This window comes from Gadus chalcogrammus, chromosome 15 (genome assembly GCF_026213295.1).
Source record: "Gadus chalcogrammus isolate NIFS_2021 chromosome 15, NIFS_Gcha_1.0, whole genome shotgun sequence".
NCBI classification, from domain to species: Eukaryota; Metazoa; Chordata; class Actinopteri; order Gadiformes; family Gadidae; genus Gadus; species Gadus chalcogrammus.
This window is the reverse complement of record NC_079426.1, coordinates 18,594,758-18,619,757: the sequence shown is the minus strand read 5'-3', so window position 1 is coordinate 18,619,757 and position 25,000 is coordinate 18,594,758. Positions and strand designations below refer to the sequence as shown.

The window sequence follows — 25,000 nt, the reverse complement described above, 5'->3', positions numbered from 1 at the left end:
CACGCCAACACACACACACACACACACACACGTGTGCAGATGAAGATTGTACGAGGTTCTGTGAACACAGCACCTGCTCCCGTCATCCTGAGCATGGGCTCACCTTCTCGTCTGAATGTCCCTCAAAAAAAAAGAAAGAATCCAACTCAGACACCGTGATCAAATAAAGAGTTTTTAAATGAACCGGCTCCTCTTCGTCTCTGACTCCAGACACACACGGCCCATTTTTTGACGGCCAACCACGTGGGTTAGTGACCTTAGTAATGCTTTAGGTCTGCGTCGTGTGTACATTATTGGGTGATGTTGCTCTATGATGCCTGTTCCTCTTTAGGGGGGTCCCATATACAGACTCCCCACCATAGAAGTCCTCGGCAGTATGGTGAGCCTCCTATGGTTGAGTGTTCACACTGTGTGCAGCTAGTGCCCGACATCAAAACCTGTTCTTCTTCTTTGTTCATCTGGAATGTTTCTCCTTTACGCTAATCAGTATAGGGTGGTCATCTGACCTGAAAGAAATTTATAATTAAATAATGCAGTAAAAAGTTATTTCATAAAAAAGACAGCCCTTTAAGTAGTTACGTTGAATCAAGTTTGAGCGTGAGGAGATTGTGTGAGATTGTTTAATCTGTTTTATGGAGCTGACTGGAGATATCTTTTCAACCATGCTTTAGGGACCTTATTTAATTTCTTCCAAGGCTGCGTTGTGTACATCTATTTAAACATACCTGCTCTTAGAATTGCTTATGCATCTATGTCACCACTTACCACCTAATGATAGATGTCCATCTCTTCAATCAAATGATAATTCATATTTTTGAGGTTATATAATCTCAACGAACCCTCCTCAACAAGGACTTTAAAAATCCACCCACTTCTAACTACAAAACGGCGAATTGCCCATTGTGGTATCTAAGTTAAAGGAAGACACAGACACGGAGGAAAAAGAAACTATTATGTATTTATTATAAGATGTTACATTAAATGTCTTTCTGTAGCAGCCCACTTTAATTACAGATACTCAGGGCAGTCACCAGGAATATTCTCATATGCCGGTTCCATGTAAACGATGACAGAGATGGATCTATACAGTGAAATGTACCACAGCTGAACTCATTCAAACATGATGCTGAGGGTTAACCAATACAAAGCCCATGAAGAACACTCTTTTTTTAGTGTGGATAAAATAAAGACAAATTAAACATATTTACTTTTCAAACGGAATCGAAAACAATTGAAAACGACAACAACGGTGAAAAACGCATGATATTTTTTAAATATGAAGTTATAATTTCAGTTGAACCCGAAATGGCTAGTTGTCTCCCACCTAGTGGTCCGGTGGTCTTGTGAGCTAAGGTTCTTTGTTCCAACAACACATCTGCTTCCACATGTTCAGTGCTACTTTACAGATGCATGGCTTCTCTTATTGTGTGGATGATACTGCAGGCTTCACTTGTATTTCAAACTCAATGAAAAAAAGAAAAGTTGGAACAAATGACAGTTGACCTAAGGTGGATTTATTCTTCAACATGAGAACCAATGAAAGATAAGGGCAAAACAAATTATAAAGAAAATCCTGTTTTTTTTGCGGTTTATTTCGGTTGTGTGACATTTCATATCCAGGCAATTCTAACCTTTTATGTGAATGCAGAGGAAAGGTCAATTTGGCCATACATGATGATGGAAATATGCATTGTATTTTACCATACTTGCAAGAACGATTACTTTTTTTGTTGCAGCTTCAACGAAAATCATGCTGGACTTTACTGTAATCTTACTTCTATACATTTATACATATATCTTTTTTCGCTTTTGTTGAGGAGACATGTGTTTCTGCTCACCAAACACCCAGCGACCACAAACACAAGGTGCTAAATTCGGTTAACACGCTTCCATTTACACAAACAAGTGCTCTTTATGTAATGTTGCTTATTTTCCCTGGAAATTTGAAGCAAAACCGTTCGTCCTCATAGAAGAGACTTAAAGGTGATGTGTGTAGGATCAAGTGGCCTCTAATGGTGAGGTTGCAGATTGCAACCAACTGTATATGTCCCCTAAGTCCCCCTTTCCACAGAGCAGGAAAAGCTACAGCAGCCTGTCCTGGACAATAAGGTGCCAGCAAGTTCTTACCAATGATCTCATTAAATGATTGCGATATAACGGGGGCAGAAAAGCTAAATTCTTGGTGAACAAGGCGTTTTGCCTTCTTTCTTTTAATAAGTGCTTCGACCAATCATAAGATGGGAGTTGGAGATCACTGTGGAAGAGGGTTCTCTGTTATTTTCATGGGATTAAACAAAAATGAAAACATACTTCTGAAGATTATATTCAGTTTTTCCCATTCCGCACAGTACCACTGAATTCTACACACTGCACCTTGAAGAACCGTTCAAGACAAGGCTATTTATTTTTTACGTTGACGGGAAGAGGGGTCGTGTGTGTGTGTGTGTGTGTGTGTGTGTGTGTGTGTGTGTGTGTGTGTGTGTGTGTGTGTGTGTGTGTGCGCATCCACAGTGCAACTTCACATATTATTCTTTCAGATATTCATGTCAAAGCATATTAACAATAGCATTTGGAGGCTACATTAACATATATATTCATCTCTCTCTCTATATATATATATATATATGATCTAAATCATTCTCCCTCCTCTCCTTCAGCAACCCCAAATATTGGAGTGATTGGCTTTAATCTGTAGAAGAGGTCATCTCCGTATCATATCCTTTACACTTCCAGAACCAGGTCTAGATCACAACATATGGTTAAAGTTTCCGTCTTGAAAAAAATGAATACAAACAATGAGCGCTTCATACGCTCTACAAAGAGTGCCTGGAGTTCTCCGAAGCCCTGTCATGTGTCATCGAACGTCCAGCCACAGAAATCCAACGGCACCTTTTCTAAGAAGTCCTTGTGTTACCCTAAGTCACAGAGCCAGGCTTCATATTCATAAGACATTACACATCGAGTCCAGGACAAATGGAGAGTTTGGTTGAACATGTAGCACAACTAGCGCTGTGCTTTTGAAGTTGCTCACATGCATTTGGCGGCGGCATTATCCACGATACCGGCTTCAGTTGTTGTTGTTGTGGATGACCAAAAACGCTGCACAATTCAGACCATTCATGAGACACTACACAGAAATGAAATAAGATATTACTAGAGTCAAAATATGAACCTCCTAAAAGAGTTTCAGATCTTTTTTTTTTATTGTCTGCATACTGCAGTACTTGAATACATACTCATACAGTATCGTTTATATTAAATAACAGAATCATTATTTTGTTTACTTAGCAAAAAGCATGCTGTATAGAAAATATGCCACTTGGAAATTTGAAGTGACGTTAAAATGATTTAATTTCATCAATGGAACATCTCTCGTTGAAGCCGACATTTACAAAAGGCAGAAACCAGAGGTCTAGGCATCTAAATCAATAAAGAGGATAGTGATTGCCTGAAACTGTTCAATAGGTCGAACGCCAACTTCAATCAGTACCTGTACAAATATAAACTCTTTGCTAAAATACCAAGACGGCCCCTAGATGCAGGACCACAGACCGAGTGAGACAGCAGTTATGAAGAATAACAACCCAGCGCCATCTTGGCTATGAGAGGGTCTGGGTGACAGGGCATGACCGACCGAGGGAGAGAGAGAGACAGATGGAGAGAGAGAGGGGAGAAAGGGTTGTTTTCTCGAGGTCGGCTCCTATGAGCACACACCAAATCGACCAACACATTTATACTTACTAAGAGGTTCGATTGGCGTTCTGTTCTTGAAAACCAACATCACACTGGACACAGATTTGGTTAAAATGCGGAGTGAATGGTCTTTTGACAAATGAGGACTTTTAGTTTGTCCTGGTTGTACTGAGAGTCCAGTACGGCAGGACTCCATCTCTACACCGACGCTGCAACCACCTGATGTGAGGTTTTTATTGAGAAGACAGTGGAACGAGGAAAGATTAAACCTTAGAACTATATTTGCCTCTGTGAAAAAGTTCCAGTGCAGGTTTAAGAAATGCAGAAGAGTGCCATGATTATGCTGATGACTAAGCTGCACCAATTTATTTTTGACAAGTTTTTATCCTCCATTCAACAGCAGAGACGTGACTCATTGGAGCATATATAATATAACCAAATCCCTGTCTTGACCAAGTAAATGCCATCATATCTGAATTTAGTAATCAATCCAATTTCTGTGGTAACAGCAACCATAATCAAATCACATTTCAATTCACTCAATTGAAACACAAATCATTGATAATTTCCCTCTGGAATCAAGAAACCCACCGGTACATACATACAAACACACACACACACACACACACACACACACACACACACACACACACACACACACACACACACACACACACACACACACACACACACACACACACACACACACACACACACACACACACACACACGGTATTTCAGTCAGTCCCAAACAACAGTCAGTAAACGTCGGGTTCAGACTCCAATGAACTACACCTCACCCAATCCGGGACGCACAGCACCGGAATGTCAACACACATTTATTTGTTTTCAGCAAGTTTTTTTTGTTACCATCACGAAGGCATATACTATTTTCTCTGTATATTACTTGTCATATATATGCATATAAGTGTTTTTTTCTGTATATATATATATATATATATTATATATATATATATATAAATAAAGGGAGGGAGAGAGAGCGAGAGAGAGAGAAAGAGAGAGAGAGAGAGAGAGAGAAAGAGGGGAGAGAGACTATTAACAAAGAACAGAAATAGGCGTATATATTTTGCTGAATAAGATTGAAGACTCAGCAGGGCAATGTAAACCAGGGTCCAATGAGCACATGTGATGGGTGGGCCGCTGGGCCCCCCCCAACGCGCACACAGTAACAGATTTGCATAGGCAAAAATGGGATTAGCCCTTAGACAGTGAAATTCCTGAATTGTTTTTTTAATAGAGATTTAAAACTCTAGTTCGGCTCAACACAACGCAAAACCAAACCACACAAAGGTACAAACGAAAACTATGTAGACTAGGCTAAGCTCTGTTTAACTCCTCCTATCAAATACATGTTCATTTCTCTGTGCACATTTTGTTTACAGTGTTAGGCTTCAAGTAGGTCTAAAACAACTTGTACATTGAAAACTAGATGTGAAATAAATTAACCAACATGAGAGGTAGTGAAAAGCCTACAAAGATGTATATTTGTAAAAAATAAAAAATAAAAATGAAATTGGCCCACAGCTAAGCCAACCCATGGGTCGTCAGAAGCGCTCAGTTCTCTGCCGTTTTAGCTCAATAAAATCACAGCCGCCAAAACCCATTCACTCTGAAGCTTTTGTAAGTTGTATGAAAAACGATGATCACGACACTGAATAACTTCACACCGTCCTCATTGCTTTGTAAAAATTGACATTTTGAATGCCAACTTATTTTTTAAAGAAATATGAGGAACCTTGTGTTTTGGCCCATGTTCGGAGAATCTCACCATGACAGTGAGCGATGGGGGTGTACCTCAGCAGAAGTGCGGGACAGGTTCGTCCTCGCTGTAAAAGAGCCTTTAATGGGAGACTGAGTCAGAGCCCAGAAGGAGACCAGAGTGAGCCGGTCTGTGTTCACCGGAGACGGCCTGCTCCCAAATGTTCCTAACATCATTAAGGTATACATACATCTCACTGCTTATAAATGTAAACTCGGTATAACTGCACCTTGATTTCATTGTCTGGTTGTTGGTGAAACATTCTCATTTTAATTCTTACATACAGCCTCGCCACCATGCAGAGAAGGGATTTGTCTGAAGGGAACTTCTGAAATAACAGTTTCTGTTAGATATTAAACAATACAGAGTTGTCGTGTTGAGAAACTCAGAGTAACACAACTCAAATGCTTGTATTGCCAGAAACGACTGTGGTGGAGTTTAGCCATCAATGTATTTATTCTAATAAATGTATTCTTCTAGCTCTTCAAATGGCAGGGCACATGCATGCAGCTCTACATTAAGTAGCCTCGCGTCTTTCATTGAACCAAGCATAGTTTGTCGAGCCCTTCTGTAATGTAGGCTGTTATTATTACCAAGGATGGCCTTGGGATTTGATCATGTCTAATGTCTGAATAATTTCGAGTAATAAAGTATTTTATTATTGTTATAATATATATTATTGTATATTTAATATTAAATAGCAGCTGACATTTTTCATTTTTTTTTTTATAATTAGTAGAAACTAAAGTGGAGGCAAATAAGGTACGATAATAACTTCCTTTTTAAAAGGTATCAATTCAGTTATCAACAGATATGCTAACGGTTTCTAAGGTACTAGCATTTGCTTTGGTTAAATGCACTAACTTCGAGACAATTGGAAAATGCAGGAGGCTTTTCAGACCCATCAAATCTCCCAAAAACAGACATAATAAATCTAACATATTATGAATTATCCGTTTAATAAAAATGAATGTGGATCCAGAAAATGTATCTTGTGGAAACGAGAAAAAAATAATGGAGATTCCCATTTAGCCCCTAGATTTGATCGAGTTGCGGTCCGGTGGGCTGAGGAGACGCTGCGGTACTTTAGGTCTAGAGCAGGCTTGGCACGTGAACTTCAGGTAGTTTAAGGAGGTGGCAACGTGGACGCATGTACGCATCGCTCAGGAGTGGCACCGTTTTATTGACACTTAAGACCTGCCCTAACCGCCATTAGCCGTCCAGAACACAACATGACTCATCTGCTTTGAGGCCTCTTGAGAAAAATAAAAATACCTATACTGTGCTCGTGCACTTCCTACCACACATCCGCAGGCCAGGGTCAAAGGTTACGTTCAAAAGGTTCACATCTTAACATATGTTTTGAAAAGGTTAATTGGAAATTTGGCAAGATCCACTAAATTGTGTGTATTTTTTTGATGAGTGTGTAACTTCACCATACACACACACAGCCACTATCAACGCATGCTGGCAATGTCAAATTAGGAAAACAACAACAGCCTCTCCAGAGAGGGCTGGCTGTAGAAATGGACCATTAGTCTGACTAGCACAGGCATGCTAACCGCTAGCCAACAGCATGCTGAAAAACGAGTTAGCCTCGTCGAAACCAAACAACCAAACTAGCATGTAGCATGGTGGATGCTAATTCAATACCCAGTACAGTATGTCCGACATGTCATCGTGTTTAGGCCGTCCCTCTCCGTCAGGCCTAGCGTAAAGGAAAGAAGAAACAGAGCGACTTGAGTTGGCATTTCACCGAGGGACTGCTACATCTTTTTTCTCCCCCGTCCCTCCCCCGTCCCTCCCCCGTCCCAGGCAGCTTCATCTGCTGGTTTCAGACGTGCACCTGAATGACGTTGTTATCCAGAGTATCGTGGTCGAGCCTCTGCCACACCATCGTGGGGGTCTGCTACAAGGGTCTCTGAAGACCCCCAATCCCCAAAACTTCTCTGAATCGGCACTTGTCCTGCCAACCACTAGCAGCCCGGACTGAGCGACCAATCAGAAAACGCCCACACACCTGGGCCCAAGGGCCGCGGCAACCACAACCCCTCAACATATGTGGGTCACAAGGTAGTAGGAATCTGCTGGGGGGGCCCTCTGTGGGGGTCCCCCCGAGACCACTGGCTCCTACCCACACCCGTACAGCCTTGTTCAGCATCCCAGAGCTCAGCCGTGAAACAAGGCTCAACATCTTCTCAGGTAAGTGACAATGGAAATGGCAGCTAAATTTTCCATTTTGTTGTACACCCCTCCAGCTGAGATGACCTCTTGGGATAGAGGGGGGGGGGGACTGTGCTTGATGGGCTGTGAGGATCTTGCGCAGAGGATGAGTAGGAGGAGGAGAAAGGGCAGAGGAGAAGGGGAGGTAGGGGTAATCGGGGGGCAGCACCCCCGCCCATACACACACACACACACACACACCTGAACCCCCCCTCATATAGGCATTGTGGATTTCATTTTTTTGTACTGAGAGGAAAAATCGTTTCTTTCTTGTTGTCGAGTTCGAGAGAGTAAAAGTAATACAGGTGGCTGCTCCACCACCACAGCTCTAGCCCTTACTTCTCCCGGTTCAGAGTACTCCGTAAAGAATGGAAAAGTGCCTGGACGGATACATGGAGCGAATGGGTGAGCGGTAGGCGTGGATGCTCCAGTGCTGCTGGGGCCGCAGAGGTCTCTCTGACCCGCCGCCATAAATAAAGTCGCATTGAGCTAAGCGCGTTGGCTAAATCATCCACCCCTCTTTCCCCCCCCCCCCCCAACACGGACGGCCAGGCTCAGAGTCACCGGCACCCTGTGTCAGAGGACGCATCGCTACCTTTGAAAGAAGCTCCGACAAAACAAAAAACACAATAACAGTTGCAGTACACGGCTGATAATGTCAAGCTACCTTAGAGAGAGAGAGAGAGAGAGAGAGAGAGAGAGAGAGAGAGAGAGAGAGAGAGAGAGAGAGAGAGAGAGAGAGAGAGAGAGAGAGAGAGAGAGAGAGAGAGAGAGAGAGAGAGAGAGAGAGAGAGAGAGAGAGAGAGAGAGAGAGAGAGAGAGAGAGAGAGAGAGAGAGAGAGACCGATCCTCAGACTTCGTGTAGAGGCCGGTGCTTCTACTGGTGAAGTGGGCTGGCGAGCCCTCAGAAAACCATAACAGAGCAGGAGGAGAACATTAGCTTTGATGACAGTACAGTACGGGGATGGCGGCATGTTCTTCCCGTGTGTCCGTCGCCCCCCCACCGCTGTAGGAGTCCTCGTCCACCGTCCAACCAAAGTCACACGTCGGCTTCGCCATTCGACCCGTCGGTGACACACAGGTCGGCCCGAAGCCCAAACATGGACCAGCGTGAGTGATGAGTCAACCAATCAGGCGCCGGCATGAGGACCCTTATTGCCCAATGACAAAACCAGCAGAGGCCCACCTCACTCCAGCAAAACAACTGGTCAAAAAATATATAAATTAAACAAAAACAAAAAAGAACACAAAAAAAACAATAGAGATCCTCTGTTATCATCATCATGTCATGTCAACCAAAGAAGAGGGAGAACGTTCCTAACCCGAGCTTCCGGCACCGTCGCAGTACGTGAAGTGTTGAGTGGTAGCAGTAGTCTCGTTGGCATAGGTTGCGGCTGGGAGTGTGCGCTGGCCCTGTCTAGGTGTCCAGGCAGGTGCGCCTCCTGGTGGCCAGGAGCTCTCTGTAAACGGAGGAGTTGAGGAAGCGGGGGAAGGAGTCCCGGTGCATCAGCGTGTAGATCTGCAGCTGGGCCTCCTCGTACATGAGGTTGCTGGGCTCCGCCAGGCTCTGGTTGATGCCCTCCCTCACGCGAGAGTCCAAGCTCACCTACAGGGAGGGAGGGAGGGGGAGAGAGACATTTAGAGAGTTTAGAACGATGATGGCAACTGATATTCATGCTCTGAATCAGAAATATGACTCAGTGAACAAGACTTGATCCCGTGAGCACTCCTCTCTATAAAGACATTGATTGGCCAATATTTTGACACAAGAGTCAAATGAGAAAGTACCCTGGCCTGCTGTCATGACCCGTGGTCATGGTTTACCACCATGTTTGTTTTGAGTCGATTGGATGATGAGTTAATTGGTGTTCATGTTTGATTTGATCCCTACAGAATGAAAGGGGCAGCTCAGTTTCAATAGTGGACCACATCCTAGGCCTGTTCCTGCTCATCCAGTGTTGTGTGTTCATGGGAGCTTTTATCAGTCAGACCTGGATACGTCATGTTTAAACATTTCCCCAAAGGATATAACGTTACATTTGCTGTTTAAAAGAGAACAGTTAAAGGACAATTCTGGTATTTTGAACATTGAGCGCCATTTTTGGTTGGTCTAGGATGAAATAGAGTGGTTAACACCGACATTGTGAATTTTGGTCTCAGGTATTTGGCTAATTTTGAATCGCCCCTGGGGTGATTAAAAATTAAGGGGAAGGGGTAAGGCCCATCCCATTTCTACCCCTTACGCCTTCCCCTTACGCCTTCCCCTTCCCTTTTCCCCTTACCCCTTCAAAACAAGGGGGAGGGGTAAGGGGAAGAAATGGGATTGGGCCTCAGATTCAAACTTACTTTCGAAACAAAACTGTTAGTCACACACTCCACTAAAAAGGGTCTAAAGTGATCTTTCCAAAGGGTCCCAGACTGACAAATATGTCCTCTTGAAGGTCGTGGTGGCCCCATGTGATTTAAAGAAAACAAATGCGCAAAACAAAAGATCAACAGACACACTTCATCATCAAATATCTTCCTCAGGACCAGCTCTCCTTAAAAAGCGTTTTCCTCTTGGGAACTAAAAGACAGATTTGTGGTCCTGACCCATAGTCTGAGAACATGGCCAGCCCCCGCATTGACCCATCTCAACTCAGAGAGAGCGAGAGAGCGAGAGAGAGAGGGGGGAGCGAGAGAGAGAGCGAGAGCGAGAAGCGAGAAGCTCCCTCACCTCTTTGGGGGACAGTATGGACACGTAGTCCTCGTAGATGATGCGGGCCTTCTCGTCCACGGTGGCCGGGTTGGTTTCCTTCTTCAGCTCCTCGCAGGCCAGCCAGAAGAGCAGGTTCTCCTCGCTGTACTCGGAGCGCAGGAACTCCCGGAAGAACTCCCGGCCCTCCATGGAGCGCATCATCATCTCAAAGCTCCTGGCCCACGAGCCCATGTCCTCTAGACTGGGGAGGCTACGGCATGGCACACAGACAGACACACGGACACACACACACACACACACACGCACAGACACACACACAGATGCACCAATACGCATACAAAGATGCACACGGATGCAAACACACACACACACACACACACACACACACACACACACACACACACACACACACACACACACACACACACACACACACACACACACACACACACACACACACACACACACACACACACAAGCACACACGCACACAGACACAAGGAACAACACATATACACACACACACACACACACACACACACACACACAAACACACAGGGGGAAACCAGACCACAGTGGTTGTAGCATTGTGCGGCGCAGAGTGTTTACAACCATTGGGCGTGCAGCAGCTGTACAGACGGTTGAGGTCTGACACAAGCTTTTGACACCACACACACGAGGATACACCAAGGTGTTACCCTCTTCACAAAGCGTCACGGGGGAGGTTTTGCATTGTCAACTCTGGGTCATGTGAGGTTCAGTAGCGTACAACCGGAACAATGTTTGCACAACCACTGCTTGTACATATCTGTGGTCTGCAGCGAACGGTGACAGAGGGAAGAGGTAACTGAAAATACACACCACTAAGAAAGCACAGGGCGAAAACAAACAAGCAGGAGTGAAGTGTTCCCTCGCACTGCCAATTAACTCAAGCACAGAAAAGGTCACAACGACCTTGCGTGTGTGACGGTGACTGTGTGCACACACAACAAGCCCTCCGCCGTCAGGTGCCCGCCTGTTGACAGGACACCTTTGTGGAGGATGTTGGCACGCAAAATAAAAAATTCCAAGGCCTGCGTTTCCGGGTTAGGATTCCTCTAGAGACGGAGGGGGTTGCCTTACTGTTCGTCGCTGGCTTCGATGCTGTCCATCTTGGTGCAGGTGTCGCGGCCACTCCTCTCGATGCGGTCCTCATTCCTGCGATGGATGGAGCACAGAGCAGCACGGTGAGACCAGACCGGGGCCTCTGTGTACTGAACAGGGGCTGGATGTATGGTGGTGGTGCCACCTTCTTGATCACCATGATCAACATGATCGAATGTGGGAGCCTTTTAAGCAATTTTGGGAGCTAGTCGGAATCAAAAGGCCTTCCAGGGATTCATTGAAGGTGGAGAAAAGTGAATAATATATTGCTATTCCTTCTGTTTACCCTTCTTTACATTGTGTCATCAAAAGCTATTACCCACTGGACACCTTAATAATAATAAAAGGGGCCATTTTAATATTCATAACACACACACACACACACACACACACACACACACACACACACACACACACACACACACACACACACACACACACACACACACACACACACACACACACACACACACACACACACACACACGAGGGGGGGTACCTCCCGCTCATTGGCCACACATGATAGGTCCTCTGTGCTATATGCTTTGAGCCGTCTATTTTAATCCTGACCGCGAACGGCTTTCCTTCCCCCCCCCCCCCCCCCCGTGTCTCATCAAAGCCCCCCATTGTGCTGCATTAATGGCCAGGGTCGCCCCCCCGGGCTGGCTTCGGGCCCCGGGCACGCTCACAATACTGCTAAATATACACTGCTCTTCACAGCTGTTTTGCATGTGATGCGTCAATGGAAATAGAAGGCGGCAGGACTAGATAAGGCCAGGGTGGCGGCGGCTGGGAAGTGCATAAGAGAGAGAGAAGGAATTCAACTAGAAAATGCATTTCCTGCAAAAAATGCGGTGAGTGCCTCAATATGCCTACAAAGTGAGGTTGAAATATTTTTTAATAAAGCCACAAAGATACGTTAAATGGCTTAAATCAAGTGAAGGGATTTGAACAAAAGTTCAAAAGTCTAAATGGAGGAAACATGCACACAATTTAAGAAAATGTAAATGGTTGGAAAAAAATAAAGTGACAGCTGAATGAAAAGCGCAAAGCATTGCTAAAAATGCAGAAATGTAAAATATGAATTGAACTGAAGAATCTGAAAGGTCAAATGTATTGCACTGCTGGTGTGTGGTGTGTGTGTGTGTGTGTGTGTGTGTGTGTGTGTGTGTGTGTGTGTGTGTGTGTGTGTGTGTGTGTGTGTGTGTGTGTGTGTGTGTGTGTGTGTGTGTGTGTGTGTGTGTGTGTGTTTCTTTAAGAGAATAGCGAGCCGGTGCGTGATTAAAAGTATTATTGAGATTATTGAAGATACAAGTGTGTCGATTTGTTAAATGGTTTGAACTAGGGATGCACCAAAATGAAAATCTTTGGCCGAAACCGAAACCGAATATACTGAAACAGTTTGCCGAAAGCCGAAAGCGAATACCGAATGTGGCTTTTGCTGTTTTTCATTCAATTCATTCATTCATTTGAACAGGTGCGCTCGGCTCTTTTTTCATCGCTGTGTATTTCCATTTAGTTGTCTACAAACTTAAGTGCGTCTCTTTTTTAATCTCTCTTTTGATGAAGCACACCCGGCTCATTCCACACTGGTTGCTTTTTTTTTTCTCACATCATCAAAAATAGAAATGTTCGGTATTTTTTTCCGGCCTGTTCACTCTTTTATGTTTATTATGTTTTGGGCCATTTTTCGGTAGCCGAATTTTCGGTGCATCCCTAGTTTGAACGAAGGTAAACGGTTGAAACATGATTGAGTTACGATGTCTTAAGAAGTACGAGTGTCAGAATGGGCAGACGTCTTCAATGAAAACAGCTGAAAACTAAAATAGTATGAAATTTAAACTTTGATTTTGAAGAAATTTTTAATGATATCAAAATTCTGTTTAGATATCATTGAAGATACAAGTGTATAGATTTGTTAAATGGTTTGAACGAAGATAAATGGTTGAAAATTGATTTAGTTACGTCCTAAGCAGTTTCAGTAACGTTGGAGTCAATGGGAAGACGGCTCTGCCGTCCTACCATTGACACCCACATTAAAAAATATAGAATATCTTAAAAATAATAACATATTTAAAAAATCTGAAAAAAGCGCGCAATTCCAAGCTATTCTGAACATTTTAAAATTTGAATGGTGCCTATAGCTGAAAAATTGAGGAAGGAGATAGGTCCCAAAGTTTGTAGAGAATAATGAAGAGGAAAAAAGAAAGAAGAAAACTTATGAAGAACAATAGTTGAGCGCTGTAGCACTCGCCTAATAATATATATATATATATATATATATATATATATATATATATATATATATATATATATATATATATATATATATATATATATATATATATATATATATATATATATGTACATAGTACAGCTGATAAGAGAGACTGTAAATATTGACTTGTATACAGGCACGGTGATTCTGATCACCATGACACATTTCCACATGCTAAATTCGTTGATCATGATCAGCCAATGCTTCAACTTGTATGGATTACACATTTCATCTAAAACATTGATTTTAGCGGGTAAATCACACCTGAGGCATTTAATTCATTCAATACATCAATTAAAGAACGTGAATATTATCTTTCCTCAACATGCAACTGGCTAGTCGTGGCTTGTAAACCCATGTGTTGTAAGAACACCACAAAGGAAAACACTACTGCAATTCAAATACCATTCCAATTACACGGCCAATGGTCATATTGATATACACCGACATGCTGCAAAAGGCAATCCATCGAACGTTGTTTCTAAAGATAATTGAGGGGCCTTTTCCTGGCATCGACGGACAAGCAGGGCTATGTTTTCTCCAAAACTCTTACCTACCCTAACTATTTTTTTACCTAATGTTTGCCACTGTCACTAGAAGCACAGAGCGCCCTGGTGGAGTCACGGACCAATGACTGCAGGTCCTGGCCACAGCCTGCCCCCCACTTCACATCAAGTGGTGCCAAAGAAGCCTGACATGCACCATTCATAGGCCTGGAACAATGTCTCATTCAGAAGCCTCGCTCGCATGGTGAGACGCAGCCACACGGAGACCGCTCACAGGAGCTGGGCAGCCGTTTGAGCAGGCTTTGAAGCCTTGCTTTGGGGCATAGAGATAGCGGAACACAAGGTCACGGTGGGATGAGTTTGAATCCTCTCGCTAAGGGTTCAACTGCAAAGAGTCACACCGAAATAGAAAATGCATTTCCTGGTGAGTGCCTGTTGAGTGTAAAATGTGCCCAAACGTGTGTTAATAAAGCTTCATAGTTCAAGAAAAATAGAAATGTTGAGAATGAGTTCAAGAGTTCAAAAGTTTAAAGTTTGAAGGTTGTAAGCGTATTGAGCATACGGTATATAGTTGTAACTTGGCAAAAGTGAATCGCAATATTGATGCTATTCGTTAACATCTATTTAGTTGAGATTAGGTCACAGAATGATAAGGTTCATACTGATGGAATCTGTGGAGTCCCAGGCCACGTTTATACGTAGCAGGGTATTTATAGAAACAAATATTTCCCCCCCTCCGTTTTCAAAAATAACATTCTGCACACAACATCGTTTTCAAAAAAGTTGTCGTTTACATCAAAACGGATAAATACGCCGTTGGGACATTATAACTATGCCAAACCTATGGGCGGCAGTGTAGGGAGAAGGATAAAGCCATGCAAGCCAATCAGAATCATCAGAATCAACAACAACGAATAACACGAGCGTCTTCCTGTAACAAGCAAACTGTAAACATAGGGCGCTCATATGACGTTAAGCATTTCCTGGCGCATAATGTGACGTTTCAGAACCTAAAACCCCGTTTCTACCCGTTGACACGACAACACGTAACCGGCGTTTTCAGAAATCTCCACTTTGGCCGGAGTTTTTAGAAATGATCGTTTTCTGTGACAAAAACTGCGTTTTCGTGTAAATGAGAGGCCAAACCGTGTGAAAATATCTGCGTTTTCCCTTCGTGTAAACGAGGCCTCAGCTTTCGTATGACAAAGCGTTTGAGTAGACAGCATGGCGCGGATGTCCATGTGCCTGCTCATTTGAGCGTGTGACTACAATCCACAAGTTAAAAAATGGCCTAAAGTCTGGTGGGTGGCTTAAGCAGCCTCACCTGGCCCAAGTCAGGCTGATTAGACTCTGGGGCTGGGTGGGCTGCACACCTGTTGTGCATTGAGCAATCAGTGTGCACAGGTTAAACCAGCCATCACCGCACACACTAAGGCCCCGTTTACACGAAGGGAAAACGCAGATATTTTCACACGGTTTGGCCTCTCATTTACACGAAAACGCAGTTTTTGTCACAGAAAACGATCTTTTCTAAAAACTCCGGCCAAAGTGGAGATTTCTGACGCCGGTTACGTGTTGTCGTGTCAACGGGTAGAAACAGGGTTTTAGGTTCTGAAACGTCACATTATGCGCCAGGAAATGCTTAACGTCATATGAGCGCCCTATGTTGACAGTTTGCTTGTTACAGGAAGACGCTCGTGTTATTCGTTGTTGTTGATTCTGATTGGCTTGCATGACTTTATCCTTCTCCCTGCACTGCCGCCCATAGGTTTGGCATAGTTATAATGTCCCAACGGCGTATTTATCCGTTTTGATGTAAACGACAACTTTTTTGAAAACGATGTTGTGTGCACAATGTTATTTTTGAAAACGGAGGGGGGGAAATATTCGTTTCTATAAATACCCTGCTACGTATAAACGTGGCCTAAAGTAGGGATCTCCTGCATTGAGCACCAGTTTATCTATCATTGTCTGCAAACCTTACAATAAACCCGTTCCCAACATCATCAACCCTGTGTTCTTGGTTATGGAGGAGCCCAGAAAAGCCACCTAGGTTCAGTGTAGCATGGACTGCTACAGTAATGTTTAAAAATGTATACATTTTTTTTCATATTTTAATAAGAAAAATAATATTTAGCAATTCCAATACAGGCTGAACTCTAAGAAATCTGATTGGAGTCTAAGGGAAATACTGAGTTTTGGAATAATAAAGAATTAAAATACAGAACATAAGCTGAGCACTATAGCAGCATCAACTAGTGAGTCTGTACTCTTTGCATGTCTACGTTTGTTTTGTTGCATGGTCGTGTTTTAATTGTAATAAATAAACTGCTGGTTTTTGACTTCCTGGTTGGTCATTAAGAGACACACTTGAGTTGGCCCCTGTTTAGTTTGACAACATTGCAACCCCTCAAACTGGGCATCATTTATGAAGGTCAATGGCCCAATCCCAAAGTGAGCCCTGAGGACTAAGGACTATGGACTCACAGACTTAATTGATCTCAGGAGCAAAGTGAGTGAGTGCGTGAGGCCACATGGGCTCAGATAGGTATACAAGGGATTGGGACAGCATTTCGCGAGAGCACATGTTACCTTGGCAACGTTTAATGACAAAGATGCTGCTGACACTTGCCGGTTTGGGAGTTCTCATTTTTATTTATTTTTTCTAAATGCATTGAAAAAAATCAACTACAGCAATTTATTGATATTAGAAAATATAATTTTTACTTTTGAATACTTCAGTATAAAGGGTGTATTGAATTAGGCGAATATTGGCCTACACATACTAATCATAAGTCAGAACGGGCTACATTTGGCTGAATTATAAAAGGTGTAATTAGTAATATGAAGAGCCGTTTGGGAGCCAAAAGAGCCGGCTCTTGTTGGTTAGCTGATCCAAATGATCCGGCTCACTAAAAAAAGGCCGGAATTCCCATCTGGTCGCGCATTGACAATAGCGTTGCCTTGTTGTTTACCTTCCTAATTTCCAGAATTCCCTATGGGCTCCGCGGTAAACGTCACAACGCTTTGAACTGTGGGTAATTCCCTTAGGTGAAGTCTGCACTGATGCAGACTCACGGAAAGGGCTCCTAAGTGTGGACTCAAACCCTCACGCCCTTTGGAATTCGACATTGGGACAGCCCTAAAGCCTTGATAATTTTGTGAGAAGAACACGCAGCAAAGTCAGTGACATTGGGATTGGGCCATTATGTTGCATGACGTGAGAGCTTGTGGACGTCATCTGAGAACTTGTCGAATATGAGGTGAGAACCAAAATCTCAACCGTTTACATTTTCACTTTTTATCAGACACATGTTGTGATTATGAAGTCAAAGAAAATGTTTCACTAATACATAGATATTTTCATAAATACTATAACAGCTGCAACTTGATTCCAAAATGTCTTGATATGAATAGCTTAACTCACTTAATTCCAACATCTCAAATTGTTCATTGCAACTTCCCAAATGTGCCCCCCTGCATAACAAAGTCACTTCCACAAATCTGCTGTAACGCGTGTCCATGAAGGTCTCGCTGCAGAGCCAAATGGGAGGAGCAAGAGCCGGCTCCGCTTCTCTGGACCTGGGGCAGCTGATGGGGTTTTACGCTGGCCAATAAACCCGGTTGAAGGGATGGCAAGAAAACATTGGTATTGAACCCTTCTGCAAACAACAGACATGTTTAATCTTTCTGAACCCAAAATAATTCAAAATTTCTAGATACGGTTACATCGATGTGTTTTAACTGCTTTTGGCACTTTTGAAATGCTTTTGAGGGAATGGAACATGGGTAGGCTATTTTTTTGGAATGAGACCATTCCAAATACAACAATATTACTCCATGACTAAATCTTGCCGAACTAGAGGCAAAAATCAATCAAGAACATACTCTTTTTACAACCAAAAATTAACTCTTACCTTGATTGTTTTTTTCCTCAAAGTTGTTTTTGATGCATCACCATTATAAACTTGTAATCCAGTGTATGGGCACTATTTGACAACTAAGCATTTTGTTTGCGCAATTTCAATATTTTGTGAATTGTTTGGCTTGGTATCATTCAATTCTAATTACCCTGACCTTTCAATAGAAGGCTCAAGTGTCAAACTTGTACAACGGGTTCTCAAGATAACTACCTGTAACTACCTCGTAACCTCTACTTTAAGTTATACCTTAACATCTCGCATGTTTCCCAAAACGTTCTTTGCTACGAATCTCTTACGTACGTCGTTTGTTGGTAAGATTGGTCTGAAGCGCTCGTAGAACTCAGACTTTTTCCTGCTCTACAGAACGAAACGAGAGAGAGAGAGAGAGAGAGAGAGAGAGAGAGAGAGAGAGAGAGAGAGAGAGAGGAGAGGAGAGAGAGAGAGAGAGAGAGAGAGAGAGAGAGAGAGAGAGAGAGAGAGAGAGAGAGAGAGAGAGAGAGAGAGAGAGAGAGAGAGAGAGAGAGAGAGAGAGAGAGAGAGAGATATTCAGAAGGGATGTGCACCCTATATATCAAATGCAAAAGAGAATCAGGGAATCACGGAAAATCCAGTATCCTGTGAGACCAGGTTGCCTACGTTTAACGTTCTCTCTTAGCGTGCTACGAAGACTCCTACAATTAGACTTCAAAGTTCTTTACCTCTTTAGGCGTGGTTCCCGAACGTTCTCTTAGGAGTCTTCTTAGGAAACACTCCTTACGTCGTTCGTAAATGGCGCTGTCCAGAAAGAACGTGCTGAAATCGATTGCTCAGAGATCGAGTTTCCATTTCATGCGCATGACTGAAAGATATTGCAGTCTTTGCGAATAAAACTTTGCTCGAAATCCATAAGCCTAAACAATTATCTAAACACGGGCGAACATAGCATAGCCTACACTGATTTACAATATACATATAGAAAATATAGAAAACAGCTGAGGAGATTGAGGCAATCACATGCATAATTACTTACATCTGTCGCAGCCGTTCAAATGAGGCTATTGATTTTTTCTGTTTACAAAGGTGTCTGACTTGTTGATTATTTATGAAAATAGACATTTTGAAATGAAAGCTACATTTGGAATAGTTTATTCAGATTTGAGCACGGTTAGGTGTGAAAACGGCCACGGCCAGGTGGCCTAGTGTGAGTGCACCCTGAAATACACCACTGTCACCGTTATGTAGTAAACCTGTTCTCTCACACACAAACACGCACACGCACAGTGGTGAATAATTATAAAATCATGATGTAGGTAGTGATTGTACTGCCTTCCAAACTTGCCCTTTAATTATGAAGACAAAGGGAAAGAAAAAAAGAATAATAAAGAAAACCTTTAGGCATTAAAAAGAAAATGAACCAGATCAATGGATTTAATTTCCATTCCAACCAAGTCAGTGTCTCCGGTGAGCAGGGGCACCTGTTCCCGCCAGCAGAGGGGCCTGGGAGTGACGGAGCATGGGGTTGTGTGGACGGCTTACCAGAGGCACTTGCAGCAGCCACACCAGCATAGGCAGCAGGTGTTGGGTCGGGGCTGACCGGGGGCCTGTGGGGGGCCCTCGATGTGGCCCGCCTGCCTTTTCCTCATCTCCACTCCACTCAGACTACGGGGCTGCAGACACACACAGAGAAGCATTTAACACACTCGCATAATTCATGTAAAATATACACACACAGAGACAGAGAAAGAGAGAGGTTCCCTTTTCTCTGTTATTCTATCCTGATCAACAGACTCTCCTTACAAAAAAGTCCCGCCCCCAGACAAAAGCAGCACCAATCACGTTATGGCACATCTGTAGATCTCCCACCTCTAAGCTCATACAATGACGCAGGCTTTGTTCAGTTAATGCAAAATCATCCATGCACGTTGAATCTCATTTGGACATATAAAAAGCCCTTTATGTCCATAAGAGATCAGACACAGATCAAACACAGATCTGATTCTTAAACATTGTCATCATTCGCTAATCAAATGATCTCATACGGAAAATATGCAATTCTAACCATTAGCACTCCGAAGTGAATATCATAGAAACACATACTTTTCTTTCATTCTGACATGAAACACAAGGCTAACCAAATGGGAGACACGGTTAGAAGACAACATTTGAACAACTCCACACAGCCGATGATATTGATGTTCATAGCGCCCATGTTTAGAGGAGCTTTCTACGATCAGAATAATGGAGCGGTGCAGCCCAACGTTATTGTTGGAGCGGCGATGCCAGGCTTCCTTGTGAGCATGGAATTCCCCTTATCATTGTTCAAAGGACAAAGAAAGCTGGGCAGGATGTCCAGTCGGTTCATTTTTTGGAATGTGCATAACAACAGACATAAACTGCACATTTTATCACTCCCTTTTATGACCAGGTAGGAGCCCAGATTAGAAAAGATGCATGCCCTGCTCTCCCTGTCCAAGCCCACACCTGGCTCTATCAGCATTAACCTGAAGAACCTCTTGAACACGCTGCATGTACACATCCTTCTGCCACTAAGCCCACTTTGTTGGGGTTTGTTATATTCTTGTACGGGGGGGGGGGGGGGATTGTAACTTGAGTCAGCTGTGTTTATGGACCACAATTCTCCATATCAGACTCCAAGCTTGCCAAGTTCACGTATAACTGTGGACAAATTGAAGAGCAGCCCCAACTGGGGGTGCATCATAAATGTGACTCTCTAGGGCAGGGATGGGCAACTTTCATGATAAAGAGGGCCACATTTTTTATCATAACCATCGGAGGGCCACATGACTGCACACTTCAACTAAACGTGAGCTGAGAGAAGCTACATAATTTTGAATTTGGTAGATGATTTCCTGTATTCTGGTGCATTTTGGCGATGGCCACTACCTAAAAAATCGTCCAGAATCATAACCTATGTACGGTATGTTAATTGAACCAACATACATTAATTTCATGTTTTCCATGCTCAAACAGCCACATGAATGGTCAGTATTTTTATCAGTGCAAAGGGCTCACATACATCATCATTCAATGAAGTCAAAAAACTGTGGCCCAACATTAAGTGCAACAACTCAATGAACTCAAACCCAACAAGCAGTTGTAGTTGTAGTGGCGACTTAAGTGGATATCTTTAATGACTGATATAGCTTCTAAGCAAACTAGACGCATGGGTTTGCCTTTGAATTCTATGAATTCTTCTCATCTTTCTTGAACGAGTTTTCTGTAACTCGATCAATTATTATTATTATTATTATTATTTTTTTTTAATTATGTGCGGGCTGAGTGGGCAAGCGGGCCGCTTGGCCGCCAGTTGCCCATCCTTGCTCTAGGGCTACCACCCCGTTATAAACGTAGCATTTTTTGTAGGGGATCACAAAACCCACGGTTCGGATCGTGTCATGGTTTTTGAGTCACAGGTCGGATCATTTTCGGATCAACAACAACAAAAAAAGATAACCAGACAAATGTGACTTTAAATAAAATCTTCAAATGTGTACAAACAAAATAAAGTGAAAAATTAGGTAATAATCCTGCTTCCTTTAAGCATAGTAAATATTTAAAAAAATTAGGGTATATAAAAATATAAAAACCTATATAAAAAAAGAAAATAAAGTGCAATCTGAGGCATTATTCCTTCTTCTTTTTAACATGGATAGTAAATAAATAAAAATAAAAACTGTGTCCAAAGGAAGCACAGAAAAAACTACAACCAAACATAAACAGCCCATTTCCGCTTCCGGTTCCGATTTCCGTTTCAATGGGATTTACGAGACGCGAAATAAAACACGACAGAAACTGTATTTCGCTACGATACTTGTTTATGATCATCGACGAACAACACTAACCACTCGGTGAGTTGCACATTTCTGAAAACGAACGTTTAGGGTTGTTTTAAGGACAGGTTTGTGAATGCCCAAAGCCAGCCATTCTGAAGCAGGCTGGGGCGAATCAAAATGAGCCAAATAACTGAGACAGGACCAAAAGTCAACATTTCGGTGTGTCAACCAATATATTTCATCCTAGACAAACCAGATAGGGGGCTCAATGTGCCAAATACCGGAATTGTCCTTTAAACATGCGCTGATTATGTGAACGCAGCAACACACAACTTTTTTTCTTCCTTTTTTTTTTTTTATTAGCCGATCCGTGGATCACTCGCGTCCCGAACCGTGAGGGTTGATCCGTACTGATCACGGGTAACCCGTGAACCATATCACCACTTATTTTTTGCATAAAACCCTGAGGGGCACAAATGCCAAAAGCAGACCAGCCAAATGATGACTTACAAAAAAAATGACTTACCTCTGAAGTCATCCTGCAGACTCAACTCCTCATCAAAACTTTTTTTAGCTTTTAAACCCAATTCAACAAAAAAACAAGAGCCGTAGGGAAACCGGGTTGAGACCACTCAAATTCTCACTTTCTACCGGGGATCACTTCTACACTCTTTTGGCTTTCCTCACCACCCTGATGGGGCTTCAGCGGCGGTGCTGAAAGGACCTGCCTGATATGTAAATGCGGTCACCTGACCACTTGAGCAATCATCGGTTATGCAGCGGCTCCGGGGCAGCCATGGAAAAACAGGTGTCCAGATGCAAACTACGGCATGCCAGGGCTTTGTTGCAGCCCAAGAGGGGAAGGATACACAGTGAAAGAACATGCAAATACTGCATGGAAATACACAACATTAAAAACCCAGCGATGCACAGGGAGGGCAGATGGGAGACAGAGAGATGGACCCGATATGGTAAACCTGATATTAAATGACAGACGCATACAAATGGGATATTGTCAATTCCTTTCTACATTACCAGCTGATCTTTTGAAATCAGTTAATAACGAAAAAGTCACACTCATAGGATATTTGATACCGATTAATTAGAACGCAGGGAGATGATAAAGCAACCACGCAATCACATTTGATGATTAAAAAGCCCACCTACCATGAGAATTAGTAGAATCCTGAAGACAGGTTACACAGAGCGGACATGGCGCTGAGGTAATAGGTGGGAGGATGACCGAGACTGGTGGACTGACTATCTGTCTGACTGACTAACTGTTGACTGACTGTTTGGCTTGTTGGAAATGGAGGATGGGAGAGCCGGTACTTGGGAGATGGACTGCTAATTTCACCATCTCTGACCAACTGACATTTAGAAAGGGATGGGAGAGAGGCAAAATAAATAACAATAGTTATCTCTTCTCCTTGTGCCTCCCTGGACAGGGTATTCAAGCGCTCTCCGTTCTCACTCTGTCCCCTCCTAAGCTTCAGTAAAATGATGGTATTGCACAGCTAAGGGTTCATTGCAGATGAAGAAATACAGCGAGCAGGGAAACGTTTCCACAGCATCTGAAAAACATGGAGGAAAAATACTTTAGTCTCTTCATACTAATTTATTGCAACAATTTTTAAATGTAACTTTTTTTTACTTTACCTTTAACTCAATTAATGGTGCGGTTTGTAGCATTAAGTGGCATCTAAAATCTATCGGATTTTGCCGAGATGGAAACTAATATTCACGCATGGATAATGCAATATTCAAAAGTAAGTTTTAATTAGTGTATAATCCAATTAAAATAAGAATCGCTGTGTTTTGATACCTGGGAGCCATGTTTTGTTTATAATATCATCAGATATCTTATTTGCAAGTTATGACCTTTAGTTGTACAGACTAAATACACTGTATAACTCTATCAAGGAACCGAGACTTGGTAACTCGATACTGTCATAGACAATGACCATTTTTTGGAATGACCTATTACCTTCTAGGCTCATTTGAATGATAGGAGTTAGGGGGGTAGGAGTAAGAGGGTAGGAGGTGAGGAGGTAGGAGGTAAGAGGGTAGGAAGTGGGGGTTGAGAGTGGTTTAGTTGGTTGCAATTTGTAACCTCACCACTAGATGCCACTAATTACTACACACTGCAACTTTAAATAAATTGCTTTCATCAAGAATTCACCATAATTATTTTCCCAAACCTGTTATTTTCCCAAACCAATTCATCTAGTAGGCCTACCTATGTGTCAATAGGCGAAATACACATTTAATAATTGTATAGAGATTCAAGAAGAGCTAAGACATTTGTGTTATAGGGATGAAATGTTTGCATGACAAACTGAGATTTAACATTAATATTAAATGCATATATATGTGATTCCACTGGCTTTACAAGTTGTATTTAGCAGCTCCAACAATCTATAGGAAACTGCAATGTGGGCGTTATTTCAGCTGTGCTCGGACCCTGTTTAGAGTACAGTACGACAGCGGGGGAAGGGACACACACACACACACACACACACACACACACACACACACACACACACACACACACACACACACACACACACACACACACACACACACACACACACACACACACACACACACACGTTGCCGAAAGAATACAGCACTAAAAATATGTACAACGTTGAGAGATGAGTACAGTACGTTGGCAACACATCTACAAGACAGATTCCCTGGCAGGCCCGTTTGGATGATCAGTAGGCAGGAGGCTCATCGTGACAGAGCTACGGGGGCAGCTAGCTGGCTTTGGAGGAGCGAGGCTCCTCTTGCAGCTGTCTGCTCCCGAGCATCCGAGCCCCGCTCCCTGCAGGTGAGGCTACGGCTAATAAAACCATCCCTCCATCGCGGGGAATCAACATCCATTCATGGGGATGACTGCTCGTGGTTGACTTCCGCCTAAATTATGATACAAAAAAACCAACCCCCCCCCCCCCACACACACACACACTTTCTGGTG

At 43.0% G+C, this 25,000-nt stretch overlaps 1 protein-coding gene and 1 pseudogene across 3 annotated transcripts in view; one reads left to right on the top strand and one right to left on the bottom strand.

The window, feature by feature from the left end:
- LOC130404213 (pecanex-like protein 2) overlaps nucleotides 1-163 on the top strand; it is a 30,344-nt pseudogene extending 30,181 nt beyond the window's left edge.
- A 266-nt stretch (nucleotides 164-429) lies between these two features.
- Nucleotides 430-25,000, bottom strand: part of rgs17 (regulator of G protein signaling 17) — a 24,878-nt gene continuing 307 nt past the window's right edge. The window contains exons 2-7 of one of the 3 annotated variants that reach the window (XR_008904232.1): nucleotides 23,185-23,591; nucleotides 19,760-19,890; nucleotides 11,517-11,591; nucleotides 10,413-10,644; nucleotides 9,019-9,302; nucleotides 430-7,181 (exon numbers count right to left, since the gene is read on the bottom strand). Coding sequence is in view for 2 of the 3 variants with exons in the window: in XM_056609239.1 (XP_056465214.1) it covers nucleotides 9,114-9,302; nucleotides 10,413-10,644; nucleotides 11,517-11,591; nucleotides 19,760-19,890; nucleotides 23,185-23,187 (630 nt within the window). In the remaining variant the exon portion in view is untranslated. Of the gene's footprint in view, nucleotides 7,182-8,514; nucleotides 9,303-10,412; nucleotides 10,645-11,516; nucleotides 11,592-19,759; nucleotides 19,891-23,184; nucleotides 23,592-25,000 lie in introns of those variants that run through there. The other 2 variants (XM_056609239.1, XM_056609240.1) reach the window with 2 other exon arrangements.